At 42.4% G+C, this 20,548-nt stretch overlaps 1 protein-coding gene across 4 annotated transcripts in view; it reads left to right on the top strand.

The window, feature by feature from the left end:
• The window catches only part of naaladl2 (N-acetylated alpha-linked acidic dipeptidase like 2), a 499,162-nt gene that overhangs the window by 315,596 nt on the left and 163,018 nt on the right, over window positions 1–20,548 (top strand). For all 4 annotated transcript variants that reach the window (XM_084067278.1, XM_084067279.1, XM_084067277.1 and 1 more), the window contains one exon: window positions 18,230–18,322. In XM_084067278.1, the coding sequence (XP_083923404.1) occupies window positions 18,230–18,322 (93 nt within the window). The remainder of the gene's footprint in view (window positions 1–18,229; window positions 18,323–20,548) is intronic.

Here is a 20,548-nt window from a genome sequence, read left to right as displayed (position 1 = left end):
TCCAAGGTGTCTGGTACGATGTAGCATATGAGTTGCAAAATGTGTTGTACTTAATTCATCAATTCTATTCTATTCACGGTTGAAAGCATAAAGCGTCTTTGGGTACTTTGCGTCTTAGGGTACTAGAAAAGTGCTATACTGTATGAATTTGAGATATTATCATTATTATTAAAATTACAGCACTCAAAGTAACACACTGTCGGCACATCATAAAACACAGTGGAATATGCTCTTTGCATTTCTTTCCCAGATTCACATATCCATTTAAAAGCATCACTAGTTGTGCGTGTGTCTTTGCTAGCATATCAATGAGCTGAACACTGTAGAAATGACTGGTCAGGTTCACTGCAGCAAGCACCTCACTTACAGCAGAGATGAGAGGGTCAGTGAAGGAGGGTGGGAGAGAGAGGGGTAAGGACAGGGCGGAGTGAAGGAGGCATGGAAGTAAAGGGATGGAGTGACAGAAAGAAACAAAGATGGAGTGAAGAAAGAGAAAATGAATGGAGGCCAGAGGTCAGCGAGACGGAGAGAAGGAGGGAGACATGATTTATATATAGATATATATATATATATATAGGTGTGGAAGGGAGCAGTGGGAATCTTTCAAATGAACACTACATACTGTAGTATAATATTTATAGTACCCTTGGCTTATCGCTGTGACGCTGGCATTATTACGGCCCGAACCTTTCTGTTGTACTCGTTGAACCCCCAGGTGTGTATGTGTGTGTGTGTGTGTGTGTGTGTGTGTGTGTGTGTGTGTGTGTGTGTGTGTGTGTGTGTGTGTGCGCGTGTGCGTGCGTGCGTGCGTCATGACCAGGATGTCATTGTAAATAAGAGAATGTTCTTATCTGGAACTTATAGCCATTATCATTTAAGTTAGTTAAGCTTATTCAAGGGTAGGTACTGTAACCTTGTAAAGGTCTTTGATGCAGTTACCTGAAAATGTATGATGGAATTCCCAACAAAGCTGTGAAAGGGAGGTCATTATTACTATTATGGAGCAAAAATAAGGGAGGGGAAGGAAGGGAATAGGAAAAGAAGCGAGGGAAGGATAAAGGCATGAAGAGACAACACATTACGAGTGAGACACACACACGCACACGTGCGCGCACGCACGCACACACACACACACACACGCACGCACGCACGCACGCACGCACGCACGCACACACACACACACACACACACACACACACACACACACACACACACACACACACACACACACACACACACACACACACACACACACACACACACACACACACACACACACACACACACACACACCCTGAGTGGGTGGCTAAAGCTGGGTATAGATACTGTCAACCTCTCAGTGACATACTGAGTATCACTGTCATGATGATATACAAAGTTCAAGGCCTTTATGTCAGCCACGCTCGCACGCGCGCAGTAGCGCACACACACACACACACACACACACACACACACACACACACACACACACACACACACACATAGGAAGCTTAAAGGGACATGACAACCAAGAGGTTTGTTTCCTGTTTGTGGTTAAAAGCTAAAGGGTAAAAACATGGCACACTGCATAATGCTGACCTTCCATTACACCCTGATGTAAACGACATGCACTGCAGCTAATAAGAGGTTAGAGTTAGGTGTGTAAACCTGACCATTGGCACACTCCTGGCTCTGGGCACACCTAAACAGTGGTGTAAAGTAACGAAGTGCATTTACTAAAGTACTGTACTTAAGTGTACTTTTTAAGTATATTTACTTTACTGGAGTATTTCCAATTTTCTGTACTTTCACTTCTACTCCACTACATCTCAGAGACAAATATAATACTTTTACTCCACTACAATAATTTGTAGTTCCTGTTTAGATTTTTACAAAACATACATTAACCACTTCAGCCCTATAAACATTTCGGCCATTTGAAAATAGCCGATTTACAAGCTCACAATGCGTCACGATGCGACGTATTGTGAGCTTGTAGATCAGCTATTTTCAAAAGACTTTTATACATATAATACATTTGAAAACTTGTGGAATGGGATATTCTGCATAATGAGTACTTAAAATCTGTCACCTACCTGAAAATGTCTACGACCCCCCCCTCTCTCTCCCCTCTCTCTCTCTCCCTCCCCCTTATCTGTATCTCTTCCACTCCTATCCCATCTCATACACACACACACACACACACACACACACACACACACACACACACACACACACACACACACACACACACACACACACACACACACACACACACACAGTGAGTGAGGTCACATTTAACAAGTGCTGTGGGTTAGCACCGTGTCAGTTGATGGGCATGCTCAATGCAGACTATAACAATGATTTGTTCAAAGGAGATATGTCAGTAATGGTCATCAGTATACGTTTTATATCTAACTGGGTTATGATGGTTTGATTGATTGTGGATTTTAAAATACTGCCATTCACACCAAGGTGATTGGTTTAAGGTTTTCTTTTTTAACGGCACAGAATTGTAATTAATATTTGAAATTGAATAGTCATATTTTAGACGGCACTCTGACCTTTCTGCCCCGCAATATGTGTTATCGGCCATCTTATGTTTTATAGTCACTCGTCAAATGCCAGTGTGACGGCCGGATGGGCCGACGCTTAATCAGCAGAGACATTTATAGACAGGCAATTAGAATTTCAAAAGTTAACCCATTTAGACCGGGAAAGAATCTGGGTAATTTATTTGGCTATTCAAAAATAGCAGATATACAAGCTCATAGCGCGGCACCGAGTGCCGCACTATGAGCTTGTAGATCTGCTATTTTGGAAAAATCTTAAACATTTGTGCAAATATTTGAATATATATTTTTAAGCGAACATTTTTAACTCAAATCTTTCCTTCTGGGGGTCCCTGAAACAACATATTTTGAGATGGGGGTCCGCACTTAAATACATATAATTTTGGGGGTCCTGACATGAAATAGATTGAGAATCATGGATATAGAAATATAGATTCGAAAAACTGTAGAATTTAGAAGACATTTGTAGAATCCCCAGAAGCAAAGATTTGAGTTACTAAATATTTGCCTTAAAATATACATATATATAGCAGATCTACAAGCTCATAGCGCGGCACTGAGTGCCGCGCTATGAGCTTGTAGATCTGCTATTTTTGAATAGCCAAAGAAATCTTAAAATCACACAGATTCTTTCCCGGTCTAAATGGGTTAATCTGCTATAGGCTACTATATAGGGCTTGTGTGTGTGTGCATGCTTGTGTGTAGACCATTATGAAGAAGCCTCACTCATTTAAAACAATGGGTAATCTTACTGCCTTCATGAAATGTACTATTATTTGGAAACATTTAGTCTATCAGCACAGAAGCCTGATATCTCCTTTGGTGAAAGAGGGGATTCCCCTTTGAGTGAGCGGTAGATGTTATGGGTTCCCAAGGGCCCAGGTTGAAGTGGTTAACAGTAGCCTAAATGTACGTGTGCATACCAAGCCCCCAGAACCCAGTGGTTGCATTGAACCGCATTGGACATGCTGGCCATTCATAGGTACTGCAGCTGGGGGCCACTGTATACATGAACAAGCGGAAACGGTTTCGACCAATGGGCTCGACTCACGAGCTTGCGCACAAGCTTGCGCACAGGGCTGTGCCAGTGTTGCCAGATTCTGTGAGAGAAACAAGCAACCAGGTCTAGGAAAACTAGCCCAAAACAAGCGACTATGGGCCACATGCGCACTTTAACCTATACATCAGCTATTTGAAAATAGCAGATCTACAAGCTCACAACGCGTCGCGATGCGACGCGTTGTGAGCTTGTAGATCGGCTGTTTTCAAATAAAATCTTGCGGGGAAATTATAATAAGCAGATCTGGCAACCTTGGGCTGCGCACCTCGGTGACGCAAAACGCATCACAGAAGTGACGCGCAGAAGCCCCAAATAGGCCTCGCCCATCACATTTCTCAACCCGTAAGAAGGGGTGATTTCGGCCCAAGCGCTGCATGGGTGAGCAATTCAATGCAAGTGGATGGGAGGCGATATCCGGTGCCCTCTCTATTATTTTTGTTAACTCTATGGTGCATACACACAGTAAGTCAAACTAGGCTAACAAAATAATACTCCACTATACTATAGTAAAGTGTTGGTGTGTGGGGTAAGTGGATGTGAGTGTGAAACAGGGGTGAGATAAAGTGTGAGAGAGCAAGGGGTAAGCACACAAAATACACTGCCAGAAAGAGACCGAGAACTTAGCAGAGCAACCAGTGAAAGACACTCGCGCGCGCACACACACACACACACACGCACACGCGCACGCGCACACACAAAGCCAGGCAGAGTCACACAAAAAAGAGAAAGTGGGAAAGAGAGACGCATGAGAGCAGAGTGTTGAGAATGAGAGTCAAAGAGAAGAGAGATGAGGTTAGCATTAGGTGGTAATTCCTGCTATTGAAAGAGTAAATCCCTCCTTATCTCTGAATCATCACCCAGGGGATTCCTACACTGTTATCTCTCTCTCTCTCTCGCTCTCTCTCTCTCTCTCTCTCACTCTTTCCCTCGCTCTCCCTCTTCAACGCGCACGCACGCTCACATGCACACTCTCTCTCTCTCTACCTTGCTTTAATTTCTTTCTCTCCATTTTTATGTCCACACATCCTTCTCCTTCCTCTGTCTGTAGATGTGGGGCTTTTGAAATCTATCTGTCACTATTATTCCCAATACAGCCAAGGAGCTGATCATTAACTGGAACACTGCCCTTCACTGACTCCCATGTCACACGCACACCCGCACACACACACACACGCACACACACACGCACACACGCGGTTTCTCTGTCATGCATCCATGCTGCCTGGATGGACTGGACCATATATACTGATAATCAGAGAGGACCTGAAGTGCCCACTGCCATGACATGGGTGATATTGATCGTCCTATAGGAGGGATTGGTGGGGGAAGCTCTTTGTGTGTGTGTGTGTGTGTGTGTGTGTGTGTGTGTGTGTGTGTGTGTGTGTGTGTGTGAGAGAGAGAGAGAGATTTGTGCACCTACTCTTCAATAGTTACCTGTACAGAGAAGCTGACGCTAAAATTAGTATTGATTCGTCATTAGTATTGGTTTCAGTGGGGAATGTTGGTGTCAGATGGTGTGTGTGTGTGTGTGTGTGTGTGTGTGTGTGTGTGTGTGTGTGTGTGTGTGTGTGTGTGTGTGTGTGTGTGTGTGTGTGTGTGTGTGTGTGTGTGTGTGTGTGTGTGTGTGTGTGTGTGAGAGAGATAGGGAGTGTGTGTTTCCACTAGCCTCAGGAGACAGACACTCCTGCAGACAAAACCTTGTGAGCGACCCTTGGTTCCGCATGGCAGCGCATTGCTTCTGAAACCATCTATTACCTTGATTCAATCAAAGACAGGCAGAGAGTGAGAGGGTGGAGAATGGGAAGAGAGAGACAGACAGATAGACAGAGAGATGGTGAGACAAGAAGAGAGACACAGACACCATAGAAGTAAAGAAAACGACTGAGATAGGGATGGGAGAGAGAGAGAGAGCAGTAATCTCCCATCGATTGCCTGCTTTACTGACCACTCATGGGATTATATGCTATCATTTGTTTTCATCTGTCTTGCCTCCTTTCTTCCTCCTTTACTTTCTTTCTATTTCTTTAAAATTATTTTTTTCTCCTTTAATTGTCTCCGCCAGGCCGTAAGGCATGGCGAGAGAGTATGTTTTACCCTCCGTCCGTGTGTCCGTCCGTCCGTCCGTGTGTCCGTCCGTGTGTTACCACCAAATCTCCGGCACCGTTGGCCCGGTCGCTGCGAAACTGTGCACACACACTCCCTGGATGCCAATTCAGAACCTCTGCCTCAAATTTTTCACATGGGCCTGTTATAGCGCCACCAGGAGGCCGATTTGTGCAAAACCCATTTTTTCACATTATTCCTACAGTTTTCAACCAAACGTCATGCAAATCGGTACACAGTATCTCTATAGTCATGTGATCAACCCTGATCTGTCCGATATCCCATATTGGTTAAGGTTGCCATCCAAAGTTTGCAGGATTGGTCCGTTTTGAACAAACTGCCTCAAACCATGAACGCAGCTTGCGATTTCCGTGAAATTTCACACGCACATTCCCACTAGGCCGAGGAAGAAATGCCACCCTTTTCACATTGGCCTGTTATAGCGCCACCAGCAGGTCTAATTTAGCAAAACACATTTTTGGAACAAAATGCTTCAAATCATGAATGCAGTGTCCGATTGCCGTGAACGACCTAAGAATAAATGGCACCATTTTCACATTGGCCTATTATAGCGCCACCAGGAGGCCACAATAACGTATCTGACCTGGCGGAGACCTGTGCTCCGAGGAGCACTTTATCTAGTTCACATTCAATTAAGCCCAACTGTATAGGTTGTCCATTGGTTAATTGCTCAGGGGAGCCTCCGTGGAGATCGGCACTTAAAAAGAGAAGGGAGCACTTTACTGCAGCCATAGAAAGAAGATGCAGTCTGGCTCTCATTACTCATGGCTGTGCGTGCGTGTGTGCGTGCGTGCGTGTCAATTTCATCAACAAACTAGAAAAAGTGCTCCTCGGAGCACAGGTCTCCGCCAGGTCAGGTAGGTTATTGTGGCCTCCTGGTGGCACTATAATAGGCCAATGTGAAAAGGGTGGCATTTCTTCTTAGGCCTTTCACGGCAATCGGACACTACATTCATGATTTGAGGCATTTTGTTCCAAAAATGTGTTTTGCTAAATTAGACCTGCTGGTGGCGCTATAACAGGCCAATGTGAAATGGGTGGCATTTCTTCCTCGGCTTAATGGGAATGTGCGTGTGAAATTTCACGGAAATTGCAAGCTGCGTTCATGATTTGAGGCATTGACCAATCCTGCAAACTTTGGAAGCCAACCTTAGCCAATCAGGAAAGAATATGGGAAATCGGACAGATCCGTGTTGATCACATGACTACAGAGATACTGTGTACCGATTTGCATGACGTTTGGATAAAATCTGTTGGAGTAATGTCAAAAAATGGGTTTTGCACAAATCGGCCTCCTGGTGGCGCTATAACAGGCCCATGTGAAAGAATTGGGGCAGAGGTTCTGAATTGGCATCCAGGGAGTGTGTTTGCACAGTTTCGGAGCGACCGGGCCAACGGTGCCGGAGATTAGCTGGTAACACACAGACAGGACGGACACACACACACACACACACACACGGACGGACACACACACGGACACATACACGGACGGACTGACGGACGGAGGGTAAAACATACTCTCTCGCCATGCCTTTCGGCCTGGCGGAGACAATAAAAACTAGACTAAAATGTTTGGGAGGGACTAGTGGAGAAGAGATCCAGTAGAATTAAGACGAGTCATCATGGGTGCGCATGGGTGTGTGACAGACCGAAAATAGCAGATCTACAAGCTCACAACGCGTAGCGACGCGTTGTGCAGCTATAGATTTTAGTTGACTAAAGTCTTATGATATTTAGGCAACTAAAACTAGAATAAAGGTAAGACAATTCAGATGACTAAAATGTGACTAAAACTAAACTGAATTTTATTCAAAAGACTATGACTAAAACTAAATCAAGATTTGCTGTCAAAATCAACACTGCCGTCCACACCGGGGGTGCTCCTTCCCATTCGACATCTCGCCACTCCGACTAGTGGCTTCCGCGTGCGGTGAGGGTTAGGTATAGGGTTCGTTAACGTCGGAAAGGCGACATGTCGGAAAGGCAGCATGCACCCCCACATACCATATGGCAGGCAGAGACAGACAGAGTCCAAAGTAAGTTCAGGTATCACAAGAGTACTGACGGAGAACTTGAACTTGGCTGTATTATTAGTACCAGGTTGGCGAACTGAACGATCTGGTGGATAGGCTCTATGCACAGCAGCCATATTGGGAATGAATTGGGCCTCTTCGTTACTTCCTTCACAGGTGTTACCAATGATACTAATTAAGGCTCTGTTCCATTTAGTGTGGCACAGTGGTTGTCTTATTTTCAAGGACCCCCATAACTCTGAGAGTGTACAAATGGAACCAAATGGACCCGTAAGGGTCCATTTGGTTCCATTTGTACACTCTCAGAGTTACACACCCACCATAAGGGGCCATTTGGGAACCAAAAATTGAGTGTTTCTAGTGAGCCAACATGCACAATATCAGCACCCTGACCAGAATGGAACAGAGCCTTCATTAGTATCATTGGTAACACCTGTGAAGGAAGTAAGAAGAGGCCCAGTTTCTTTCCAATATGGCTGCTGTGCATAGAGCCTATTACTGGAGTGGTAGAGCAGAGGGTACTCCAACTGCAGGAGCTTGATGAGTCACAGGTGCTCAAATCGACTGGCAGCAGGAGGGAGAATTGGCACCGAATAAACAGGGAACCACCAAGAACAAAAGGGAGAATAAACAACAGAAGACCTGGGGTATGAGGGGATGCACGGCCGGGCCATACACAGTTAAATCATATGTGCTGTATTAACCACCTATACCACCTTTTTCGTGCCGTGGACCCCCAAATTGATATGTATTTCCCTGCGGACCCCCATCTGAAAATATTTTGAGCCAGGGACCCCCAGAAGAGACGATTTTGGGTAAAAAAAAAATCCCAAATGATTCCAAAACGCGTCGCATCGTGTGTGGGCTTGTAGATCAGCTATTTTCAAACATTTTTCTACTTTTACTTTTGGCACTTTTAAGTACCTTTTGATACCAATACTTTTGTACTTTTATTCAAGTCACTTTTTTATTCCAGACTTTTACTTATGTAACAGAGTATTTCTACAATGCAGTATTGATACTTTTACTTAAGTAAGACATGAGAGTACTTTTTTCCAGCAATGCCAATCTGTGGGTTTATACATGTCTGTGTCCATTTGTATGTGATTGATTGTCTGTGACCGTCTGCCTGCTATAAGTACTGATCTGTGTGACCGTCTGCCTACTATAAGTACTGATGTGTGTGACCGCATCACTCCATCTGCACTACCTTTCTATCTGTGTCTCTCTCTCACCACCTGCTGTAATCCCTGAATTTATACGCTCATGCTTTTACTAGCCTGCACTGTGTGTGTGTGTGTGTGTGTGTGTGTGTGTGTGTGTGTGTGTGTGTGTGTGTGTGTGTGTGTGTGTGTGTGTGTGTGTGTGTGTGTGTGTGTGCGTGTGTGCGCGCCCATGTCATGGTCTGTACACATGCAGCTCATGCGTCTATCTGTGGGTGTCCACCTCTCATCTTTGCAGCTGCTTAACCCATTAAGACCGGACCAGATCTGTGTCATTTTTTAACTCGTAGCACGGCACCGAGTGTCACGCTACGAGCTTGTACATCTGCTATTTTTTGAAAAATCAAGAAAATGTGTGCAAATCTTTGAATATATATTTTTATATTTAAGTGAACATTTGTAACTCAAATCGTTGTTTCTGGGGATTCTACAAATGTCTTCTAAATCCTAACAGTTTTTTGAAAAAACGTATGTTTTTCAGGTCAAGGACCCCCAAAATGATATGTATTTGGCAACGGACCCCCATCTCATAATATGTTGTTCCAGGGACCCCCCCAGAAGCAAAGATTTGAGTTAAACATTTTTGCTTTCAAAATTGCGCACATTTTCACGATTTTTCATAAATAGCAGATCTACAAGCTCCGCGCTATGAGCTTGTTGATCTGCTATTTTTGAATAGCCAAATAAATGTTAAAATGACACGGACGCGTTCCCGGTCTCAATGGGTTAAGAGTGACTAATGCATTGAACACACCCTGTCAGGCTCCATCTCTGCTGCTCTGAATTGTCTATTCAATGCACCAGGCCACAACATGGCATCTGTGAAAACTACTGAACTGCACACCACCACACTCCTCGTGCTGTGTTAAGTGCATGATAGGCCAATATCTAGGCTAGCTTTGTACTAGTCGTGCAATCTGGGAACCCATTCCCCTTTGTTTCTGCCTCTGGGAGCACTTTTTTTGTGTAGAAACATGAACTATGTTTGGCTCCTCCCCTTTCTTAGTCCACTTCCTCTTGGGTGCTTCTGTGTTTATGCCTACTAACAACAACACTACGTATTTAGGGCAGTGGTGCTGACAAGATTCTGCTGTTAGCAGAATCTACAGTACCTTGAGAGATTATAGTAGTCGTGACACCCAGAAGTGAGTTAGCAATGGGGCCTTCCATTCCCAATGCGTTTTCGGTTTATGAAGAAAATCAGATCAGGGGTTAACATAAGCCTAAGAGTTTCACGAGCAACACTTACACTTCCATCAAATGGAAACATGTTTCGTCTCTGACATACATGTATTGTTACCTGTTGATATTTTTTTGTCTGTGTTCGAAAATCTGAAAACATAAATAAATGTTGATTTGTTGAGATTATGTTCCCGAACAAAAATGTTATAAGCCTTCGTTTGGTATAAAGCTTATTTTATTAATTTATTCAAACCCCATTGCAAACATTCCATGGGATATCTGTGAAATCTGTGTTGCGATATTTTATGAGTTTTGTACAACAGGTAGAGGTGTATTATTGGTTGTATTGGTTGTTTTGCCTCCAACTATTCAGTGGTCAGTGGTTTACTGATAATTGCCTGCCTCACATCCAACTCTACAAATATAAAAACACATATATTGAGATGCGCAATTCATCACGGGCAACGATTTGTTTTGAACCACCACAACCTTCCTGGCATAATAAGCCAACTCCTCTAAATTCAGGCTTTGGGCTACAACAGATTTCCATTTGCACGTGTGTTGAGTTTCCTCAACAGCCATTTTCACTTTATATCCAACTAATACTGCAAGCCAAAACCACAACCGAAAAAAAAGAGATTTCAGCAAATCAGCATGTGCTGATCCTATACCCAATGTACTGAAGGCCTGCATTCTTTCTCATTCTCCTTTCTTAATTTCTCTCTTCGTACCATCAACGCCCCCTCCCCCCCCCCCACTCCCCCCACCCATCTCTCTCACTCCCGAACAAATGCCAAAAGTGTAACAAATTTCCGTGGCAATTACATCGCAGGAGAGAGAGAGAGCAGAGCGGAGCAGAACAATGTGAAATGGCTTTATAGAAAGGACTCCGAGGCCCTTAATTACACCACTATTGATTGCCGTGTGCAGGTTCCCACATTCGCTTATTGCTTTTTCTCCTCAACTCTGCATTTAATACCCTGCAGAGACCGGTTGCTAGAGAAGCATCTGAATTTAGACTGCATGATTATATATCAGTTCTTTTCATTAGGTTGGCAGTTATGGTTTAGATGTATGGGTCCATAGGTGATAAAAACGAGTTTTGTTTATTGCATGGCACGATTCATATTTCATTGCAACATGTGGTTCTTCAGAGCGCGTTGATGCCATCTTGGCGGGTGAAATATGATTTGAGTCGAGAGCCATGCACGTGGAAGGTCCCTGTTCCCGTGGAAAATGCTTTATGGCGGCAACAGCCATCAAAACCCATTCCCTGAAATGTTTCATGATCGTGCATATGGTAAAATGAAATATGAAATAAAAGCCTCATTATAATGTATATATGTTGCATGCTCTCGTGTTGCCCTTTTCCGAGAAGGTTTATGCGTTCAAAGGGAAGAATCCCAGTACTGCATCTGCCGCTCTACCCTTGGGATTTTCGAAGTGACTTATCAATGTCAAATGGAAGTAAGGATGCATTTTAACCCATTAAGACCGGGAACGCATCGGTGTCATTTTAAGATTTCTTTGGGCTATTCAAAAATAGCCGATATACAAGCTCATAGCGCGGCACCGAGTGCCGAGCTATGGGCTTGTAGATCTGCTATTTTGTTTGAAAGAAATCGTGAAAATGTGTTCAAATCTTTGAATATGTGTATACATTTTTAACTCAAATATTTGCTTCTGGTGGTCCCTGGAACAAAATATTTTCAGACGGGGGTCCGTGGACAAATACATATCATTTGCGGCGTCCTTGACATGAAAAAGTTTAAGAACCACTGATAAATAGCAACATATGTTTTTTCAAAAAAAGCCTTCAGAAGAAAAGACATTTGTAGAATCCCCAGAAGCAATAAGATTTTAGTTGCACATGTTCGCTTTAAAAAATAGAAAGATTTGCACAAATGGTCACGGTTTTTCAAAAATAGCAGATCTGCAAGCTCATAGCGCGGCACTCGGTGCCGCGCAATGAGCTTGTAGATCTGCTATTTTTGAATAGCCAAAAGGAATCTAAAAATGACACACAGATACGTTCCAGGTCTGCATGGGTTAATGCATACAAGTCCTAGCGCCATGAAAAGCAGTTACAGTGTTCAAATAGAATTGGTGTTAATTTGCCCAGAGGGGAATCAAACAGACATACATGTAGAATACAAATACATAATACATACTGTAGAGTACTATATTCCTCATTCAAGGCATACATTTCACAGTGGTTAATCTATGCATTGCATAAATTGCCTTGCAGTGCATCAAACAAACCACAAAACTGGAAGAACGTTGTACACAAAATTCAACAACCGAACGCTAACTGATCTCGTGTTTGTAGAGCCTTACAAATCCAGTGTGACATTTCCTGGCATCAGAATTTCTGAGTTCTGAGTATAGCCTTTGGCATTGCAATTTACAATTGAAGCTTTTAGCAGATCTATGTTTTTATCCAGAATACAAAGTGCAAGTTCAAATTAAGTGCCTCTAACCTCTGTCAGAAAAAAATAATAACAACATTGAACCAACAACAGGGTACAGTAAGTGGTTGCTAAATTATAGTGCTATTGAGAGAACAAGCATTTCGGGTGTAAACAAAAGAAAACGCGTGCTTTGAACATTCAAGCCTTTGTGAATATCCGGCTTGTAGCCGTTGCCCTAGGAAACAGCATTTATCCAGAGAAACAGCTGTTAAAGTAGCTGCATAGCAAACTAGCATACGAAACATGTACATACGTTTTATTTTTATCCATTCTTACCAACATCTGACTGGATGTTGTTGACAAGGATTGTCACACATCTCCTACCAACAATAGACTGAAACCCTATGGTCTAGCAGTTAAGGTCAGAAAACGAAGGGATGGCACTTTAGTAATAGCTCTTTTGAACCACTGATTATACTGTAGCAACATACGTTTTTTCAGAAAAGAAAAACTGTGACTTAAAAGACATTTGTAGAATCCCCAGAAGCAAAGATTTGAGAAATGTTTTGAAATACAAATGTTTGCTTTAATATATTCAAAGATTTGCGAACATTTTCACGATTTTTCTAAAAGCGGCGCACTCTGTGCCGCGCTAAGAGCTTGTATACGTGGCAGTGGCTCAGGGGTAGTGAGGCCGGGTAGAGTGAACTGGAAACAGCAAGGCTCCCAGTTCGATCCCGGGCTGGGGGGCTCCCCCAGAGTTAGTGTTGAAGTGTCCTTGAGCAAGACGCTGAACCCCTAATTGCTCCCGATGAGTAGGTTGGTACCTTGCATGGTTTCCTCCGCCATCAGTGTATGAATGTGTGTGTGTGAATGGGTGAATGTAATGCACAATCTATGTAAAGCGCTTTGGATAAAAGCGCTTTACAAATCCACCATTTACCATTTATTTACCATTTATACAGTATCTGCTATTTTTGAATAGCCAAACAAATCTAAAAATGACAGATTTTTTCCCGGTCTAAATGGGTTAAACAACTTACAGGCCAACTCAGAGAAAGTACATTTGAATTATGAGAGTCACACAAGCGAGTGAAAAATACACTCTACTTCTAGATTACACAGGCATTCCCTATAGTCATTTCAAAAGCTTGCTGGAAGGAAGGTTATAGAAAAGGTATATACGGGTAAGGGCAGTGCTTGCTCTCACGATACATTTGTCTGTTGTAGAAATTGGGGACACGGCTTCAATATTTACACCAGCTCTCGAAACTTAACTCCAAGTCACCTCTCACCTGTAGAAGCAGCTGTATCTGTAAACCTATTCATCATGAGGTTGAATTACAACATGACAAATCTCTCTCTCCAGCTCTCTCTCTCTCTCTCTCCCCCCCCCCCCACTCTCTCTCTCTCTGTACATGTGGTTGCAGATAGAATTCACCACCGGGGCCACATGTTCTGTTCCATCCCCGCTCTTTAGCCAAAGTCATTTGTGCCGTTGTCAAAAGTGATAAATGGGTTATGGGGCACCTATGAGAGAGAGACCAGTGAATTTTGTATAATATATTAACCCTTTAAGACCGACGGGAACGCATCTGTGTCATTTCCTAGCACGGCACGAGTGCCCCGTTATGAGCTTGTAGATCTCGGCTACATTGAAAATGAGGGCCTGCCCCTCAACTGTACTCCGAGCTGAAATAAAGGTTATGATGATGATGATGATGATCTGCTTTTTTTTTTAATCTTATTTTTGGGGGGAAATCTGTGAATATTTACTTTTTAAAGCGAACATTTGTAAAATATTTTGTTCCAGGGACCTCTCCGGAAGCAAAGATTTGAGTTACAAATGTTACAAATGCTTGTAGATCTGATATTTTTTGGAAAAATCTTAAGAAATTGTGGAGATCTCTGAATATTTACTTTTTAAAGCGTACATTTGTAAAATATGTTGTTCCAGGGATCTCTCCAGAAGCAAAGATTTTAGTTACAAATGTTCAATTAAAAAAATAATATATATATATATATATATATATTCAACGATTTGCACACATTTTCACGATTTTTCAAAAATAGCAGATCTAGTGCCGCGCTACGAGCTTGTATATCTGCTATTTTTGAAAAATGTTTTAGGGTGTCAGATCTACAAGCTCGTATCGCGGCACTCGGTGCCGCGCTACGAGCTTGTAGATCTGCTATTTTTGAATAGCCCAAAGAAATCTTAAAATGACACCGGGATGCCTTCCCGGTCTTAATGGGTTAAATGGGTGTGGGAGGGTGAACATTAAGGAAGCAAGGGAACAGAGCTAGAAAAGTGGGCTGTCAATGCCTGCGACAGTGCGCTGTAGGCAGGGGACCTCTGTCACATGCAGTTTGCGTCGCCGTGTCACTTCTCAACTGACACCCTCGTCTTCATTTCCCCTCAGAAATCTCAGCCGTCAGTCCTGTAGAGCGTGCAGGAAGGCAGCAGACTATTATAATAGAGCAATGGTTTTCAACCCTTTTCATATCAAGGTCTATTATTTATTTGGCATGTGAGCCACGGACCACCATTTGATGAGATTTAGACCCAAAACTTAAAATGTTTTATTTATTGATGTTTTACCAATAGGAGAGATAACAGGCAAACGTTGATCAAAATAACAATTCTTAAATTAAAGGTAGGGTAAGTGATATTTGTTGGTATTTTTTTTTGTTTTTTGTTAAAAAGGTTAAAGTACTATATTCTGATAGTAATCATTGCTACAGAGTGTTTGTTCGGTCACAGGGGTCTCTCCAGCTCTTTAGTAAACAGAATATAGCACATTTTCAGGTAGGTGACAACATTTAAGCCAATCAGGAGAGAGCACTGAAAATGCATTTTCTGTTTAATAAAGAGCTGGAGAGACATGGGAGACTCCTTTTACTGAACAAACACTATAGCAATGAGTACTATGAGAAAATAACGCTATTTAACACTTATTTTAACTAAAGCAAATCACTTACCCTACCTTTAAGTAATGCAGATGTTTAACAATAATTGAACTCTTAAGAGCGTAACATGAAACCAAATGGACCCGTAAGTTTCTAAGCCTGTGTTTCCTGTGTTTCTAAGTTCATATTGGGTCTCTTTGATCTCAAACAGCTTCTGAAGACAGTATGGACGTAGATTATTGTTGTCTACTGTCTGTAACACCAGCATCCACCGTCTCAACAAAGCCTACACCCAAAGTGGGGATGGAAAAGGATGGACCAAAGGGGGTGAAAGAGGAAGAACAGCAAACCTAGCAGTACCACGTGGATGATTTATATATTTAATGCATTGACTTTCATAAAGACAAGTACAATCACGGTGATATATTGCAAGCTACTGCCACGTTTATCATAACTGATGATCGGTATTTTTCAATACGTCCGCTCTTAGAGTGTGACAGTACACATACTCAAGCCTGATTTAATGTGTCAGTGACAAAAAATAACGTATTTTGAATTGAAAATTGTCCCGTGGCCACATCAACATGCCGTGTCAAGGTGACACATGGATGTGGTGCTGAATGAAGGGATGGCGGTGGTGAAGACGGGAGCTGCAGATAATGAAAGATGTATATGCATTATGCCCACACTAGATTATTTGTTTTGCGACCATCGCTGAATGGGTAGAGATAGGCTGACTGTGAAACAAAAAGGTTCCTGGTTCGCGCCCCGGTTATGTGTAGAACTGAAGTGTCCCTGGGCAAGACACTTAATCCAGTAAGACCGGGAATTGTCATTTTAAGATTTTTTTGGCTATTAAAAAATAGCAGATCTACAAGCTCTACAAGAGCTTGTATTGTGTAATAATCGTGATTTTTTTTTTGTGCAAATCTTTGAATATATATATATATTTTTAAAGCGAACATTTTTAACTCAAATCTTTGCTGCTGGGGGGTCCCTGGAACAACATATTTTGAGATGGGGGTACTACCAGACCCCTGTGAGTGTAATGAGCCGATCTCCGGTCATAGAGAATATATTTTTTCGAAGGTACAGTAAAATCGCCACTTTCGCTGGCAAGGGGACCTGAGACGGATTAATGAATTAATTCATTTCTGGCAGTGAAAGAGCTACAATAACACAAAAACATCACTGTCCGTTAAGAGCATGAATTAAATCATTGTAATTTTGTATGGTTTTTACACCGCTCACCTTGAAGAATGACGTCCTCTCAGCAGGAGTCCTACTTAGGAATAGAGATCTTAATGAAAAGGTGGTCTGTGACTCATATGCTCTAAGAGGGGGGGGGGGGGGGGTAGAAAGAGATCTGACGGCCTTAGCTGGTCTTTCATGTGGTTCTCTTGCTATTCATCACCATGGTTTGATTCTTTGTTCACTAATTGGCCAAGGAAATGCGCGCACACACGCGCACGCAGGCACGCACGCACGCACGCAGGCACGCACGCACGCACGCACGCACACACACACACACACACACACACACACACACACACACACACACACACACACACACACACACACACACACACACACGCTCACACACACACACACACACACACACACACACACACACACACACACACACACACACACACACACACACACACACACACACACACACACACACACACACACAGGTTCAGCATTCCCACTTGGAAATTCATTCTTTCAAATCATGCAATGACCTCCACCATGCCTTGTGTGTGTGTGTGTGTGTGTGTGTGTGTGTGTGTGTGTGTGTGTGGGTGGATGGGTGTGGGGTACTTACTGTATGGGTGTTTGCATATGGTATATTTTGTGTTGGATAAATGAATCCTTACTATCCCGGACATGATTACAGCTAACCACGTCACCTCTTGCTCTTGATATAATCCATCATAAAACTACAGAGAGACATGTCGGTTTGTTATGGTTGTTAAAAGTGTTGAGATGATGATAATATACAGTGCATTGTAATTCTTTGGTTTTAGCCCTGCTTACCGGCAGAGCTCAAGGATGGTGTCGTCAGTCCGTCCGTCCGTCCGTCTGTCCGTCCAAAAATATGTATAATATGTACAGTATTTGCCAGATTGCCATTGAATTGTCTGTGCACCTTCATGAACCCCAGAGGATGATCATGAAGCCTACTTACTTTGATAAAACAATGGCCTTTCCTCTAGTGCCACCATCAGGCCAAAACTTGAACATGTACACAAGATATCTCTTAACTCTTTAACTGCCAGAGTATATACACAACCTACCCCCTTCCCTGCTATAGAATAACATTGCAAAAATAGGTAAAATGTGAAATTGTCTCCGTTTATTTTTTTTAACATTGAAGTGAATGGAGCAGAAAATCTTCGCATCGCGTCATCTCCTGCTTCCTTTGTGATAAACAAAACATTTAAAAAGCAAAACTTTTTATTTTATTTTATTATTTTATTTTTTCCAAAAATCTTGTTTTTCTCGTCGACGGCTGGCTGAGCCATGCGGAGAAAAACGAGAAATCTCGTCAATGGCAGGAAAAGAGTTAATTGCATATTATGTGCATCTCTATGAACTTTTCAGATTGTGGTAACTGCTGCTTTTGCCGTACGGAGCAGCATGGTCTCAATGGTCTGCTAGCAGGGTGTTAAGTCTTATTGGGTTTTTTTTAAGCACCTCCTCATGTCTTGATTTGTTGTCTCCCCTATAGAACGCAAGAAGATTACGCTGAGTGTCGGGAACAAGTCGGCCTTCAAGAAAATCTACAATGTTGTCGGATACCTGAGAGGAAAGAACAATCCGGGTAAAGTATGAACGTTTGTTCAAATCTTTGTCCTCGAAATACATCTCCCTTTGTTCTTCTAGTGCCGTACAGTATACCAGCCCCACGGGGAGGCATCCACGCCTGGACAAAATGTATTTGTTAGACTTGATAAGAGCAAGAAAAAAACAACATCCGGAGGCTGTTAAAATTATTAGCATTTCCTCAAACAAATGCAATAAGTCATGTCAATGTTCTAAACTAGGGAACTGATGAACCTTGCCATTTGGGTATATTAGGTTTTATTTTTTTTACATTAACCACTTGAACCTTAACATCCCTTTTCTGAGGAGAACTTAAGCCAAAAATAGCAGATCGGCTATTTTTGGCAAAGAGGAATAGGTGTAGAGGGGGGGGGGGGGAATCAGACCAAGTAAATAAAAAGGTTTAATCTGAAACACAATTTTATACAATATAGGGGGTCCCTGCTTCATCTCTCTCTCAGCTATAGGGGGTCCTTGGGAGTGAGGAACAGCAGGGTGCAAGGCACATGCTGCGAGTGCAAACACAGGGATAAAGGCCAGCTGTAATCACAGTTGACAAGTTCCTCTCTGACTCCTCACTTGATTGGACCGAATCAATTCAAAATGTGATCAGGGATACCGTATGTTCTTTGGGGACCGGCGGCTATATTAACAAGGCTGCCCTATAGAAAATAACAAACAAAAATAAGAACATTTAGATAAAACCGTATAGTTTAAAGGTAGGGTAAGTGATTTTCTTTGGTTAAAATAAGTGTTAAATAGCTCTATATTCTGATAGTACTCATTGCTATATAAATTGTTCAGTAAAAGTCTCCTCATCCCTCCAGCTCTTTATAAAACAGAAAATGCATTTTCGTTTCAGTTTCAGTTTCATTTCCAATTTTATCCAATCAGGATAGAGAACTCAATCAGGATATAGATTAAACAAGTGAAATTGGAAGTGATGACACTAAGAAATGAGCAGGCAAAATTGGAACTGGAACACAAAAAATGGGTACTTTCTCCTGATTGGCTGAGATTTTGACACCTACCGGAAAATGTATTTTCTGTTTATTAAAGAGCTGGAGAGACGGGGAGACTCCTGTTACTGAACAAACACTCTATAGCAATGATTACTATCAGAATATAGTGCTTTAACCTTTTAACAAAATACTTTTTGTTTTAACCAAAAAATATCACTTACCCTAGCTTTAAGTATATCAAAAAAGAAAACACAAAAATGAACCGATGAATAAATGACAAACACAATATATACAGTACTGGGTACAAAACCGTGACAATGAAACTTAAGCAGAAAAATAAGTCTGCTGAAAGAAATGCATGTACAAACACAAAAACATGAAAACATCACAAACGAAAGCCAGCCTTGGTGTAAATTAGTCAATTAGATCATGTCTAGTGTGTGTGTGTGTGTGTGTGTGTGTGTGTGTGTGTGTGTGTGTGGTGGTAGCCAGGGGATAGAGGACTGAGGAGCTCGTGGCCCTGGGTGCTGAAACAGCATTTTATTGTCTTGGGTGACAAACGGCCAGCTTTAAACAATGTCTCCTGCTGTCCTCGTACACTCCAGCCCTTCACCTCCCTCTCTTCCTCCTTGCCTTCCTCCCTCTTCAGTCGCTTTTTCCCCACTGGATGTACGTCTGCCTCGCTCTGTCTGCCTCTTATCGGTCTCTCTCTATACCCCCATAGTCTCTACTATATTCTTCTCTTCAATATTTCTCACTCACACACGCACACACGCACGCACGCACACATACACAGTGGTGTACATTACTCAAGTACTGTTCTTGAGTAAAATGTTGAGGTGTTTCTACTTTACTGGTGTATTTTCAATTTTCAATACTTTTACTTTATACTCCACTACATCTCAGAGGCCCTATTTTTTTTTATTATACCTAGGCTATTTGAAATTAGCCGATCTACAAGCTCACAACGTGTTGCATCGCAGCGCGCTTGTAGATCTGCTATTTTCAAACATTTTACTAATTTTACTTTTAGTACTTTAAGTATATTTTGATGCCAATACTTTTTTACTTTTACTCAAGTAACATTTTGAACACAAGCCCTAGTATGTGGCATTGCTACTTTTACTTAAGTACTGTAAAACGTCTTCCACCACTGCGCACACACACACACACCCACACACACACACACACACACACACACACACACACACACACACACACACACACACACACACACACACACACACACACACACACACACA

Source organism: Gymnoscopelus microlampas, assembly GCF_963454915.1.
Source record: "Gymnoscopelus microlampas genome assembly, chromosome: 9".
Classification (NCBI taxonomy): Eukaryota; Metazoa; Chordata; class Actinopteri; order Myctophiformes; family Myctophidae; genus Gymnoscopelus; species Gymnoscopelus microlampas.
This window is presented reverse-complemented; position numbering and strand designations above follow the sequence as displayed.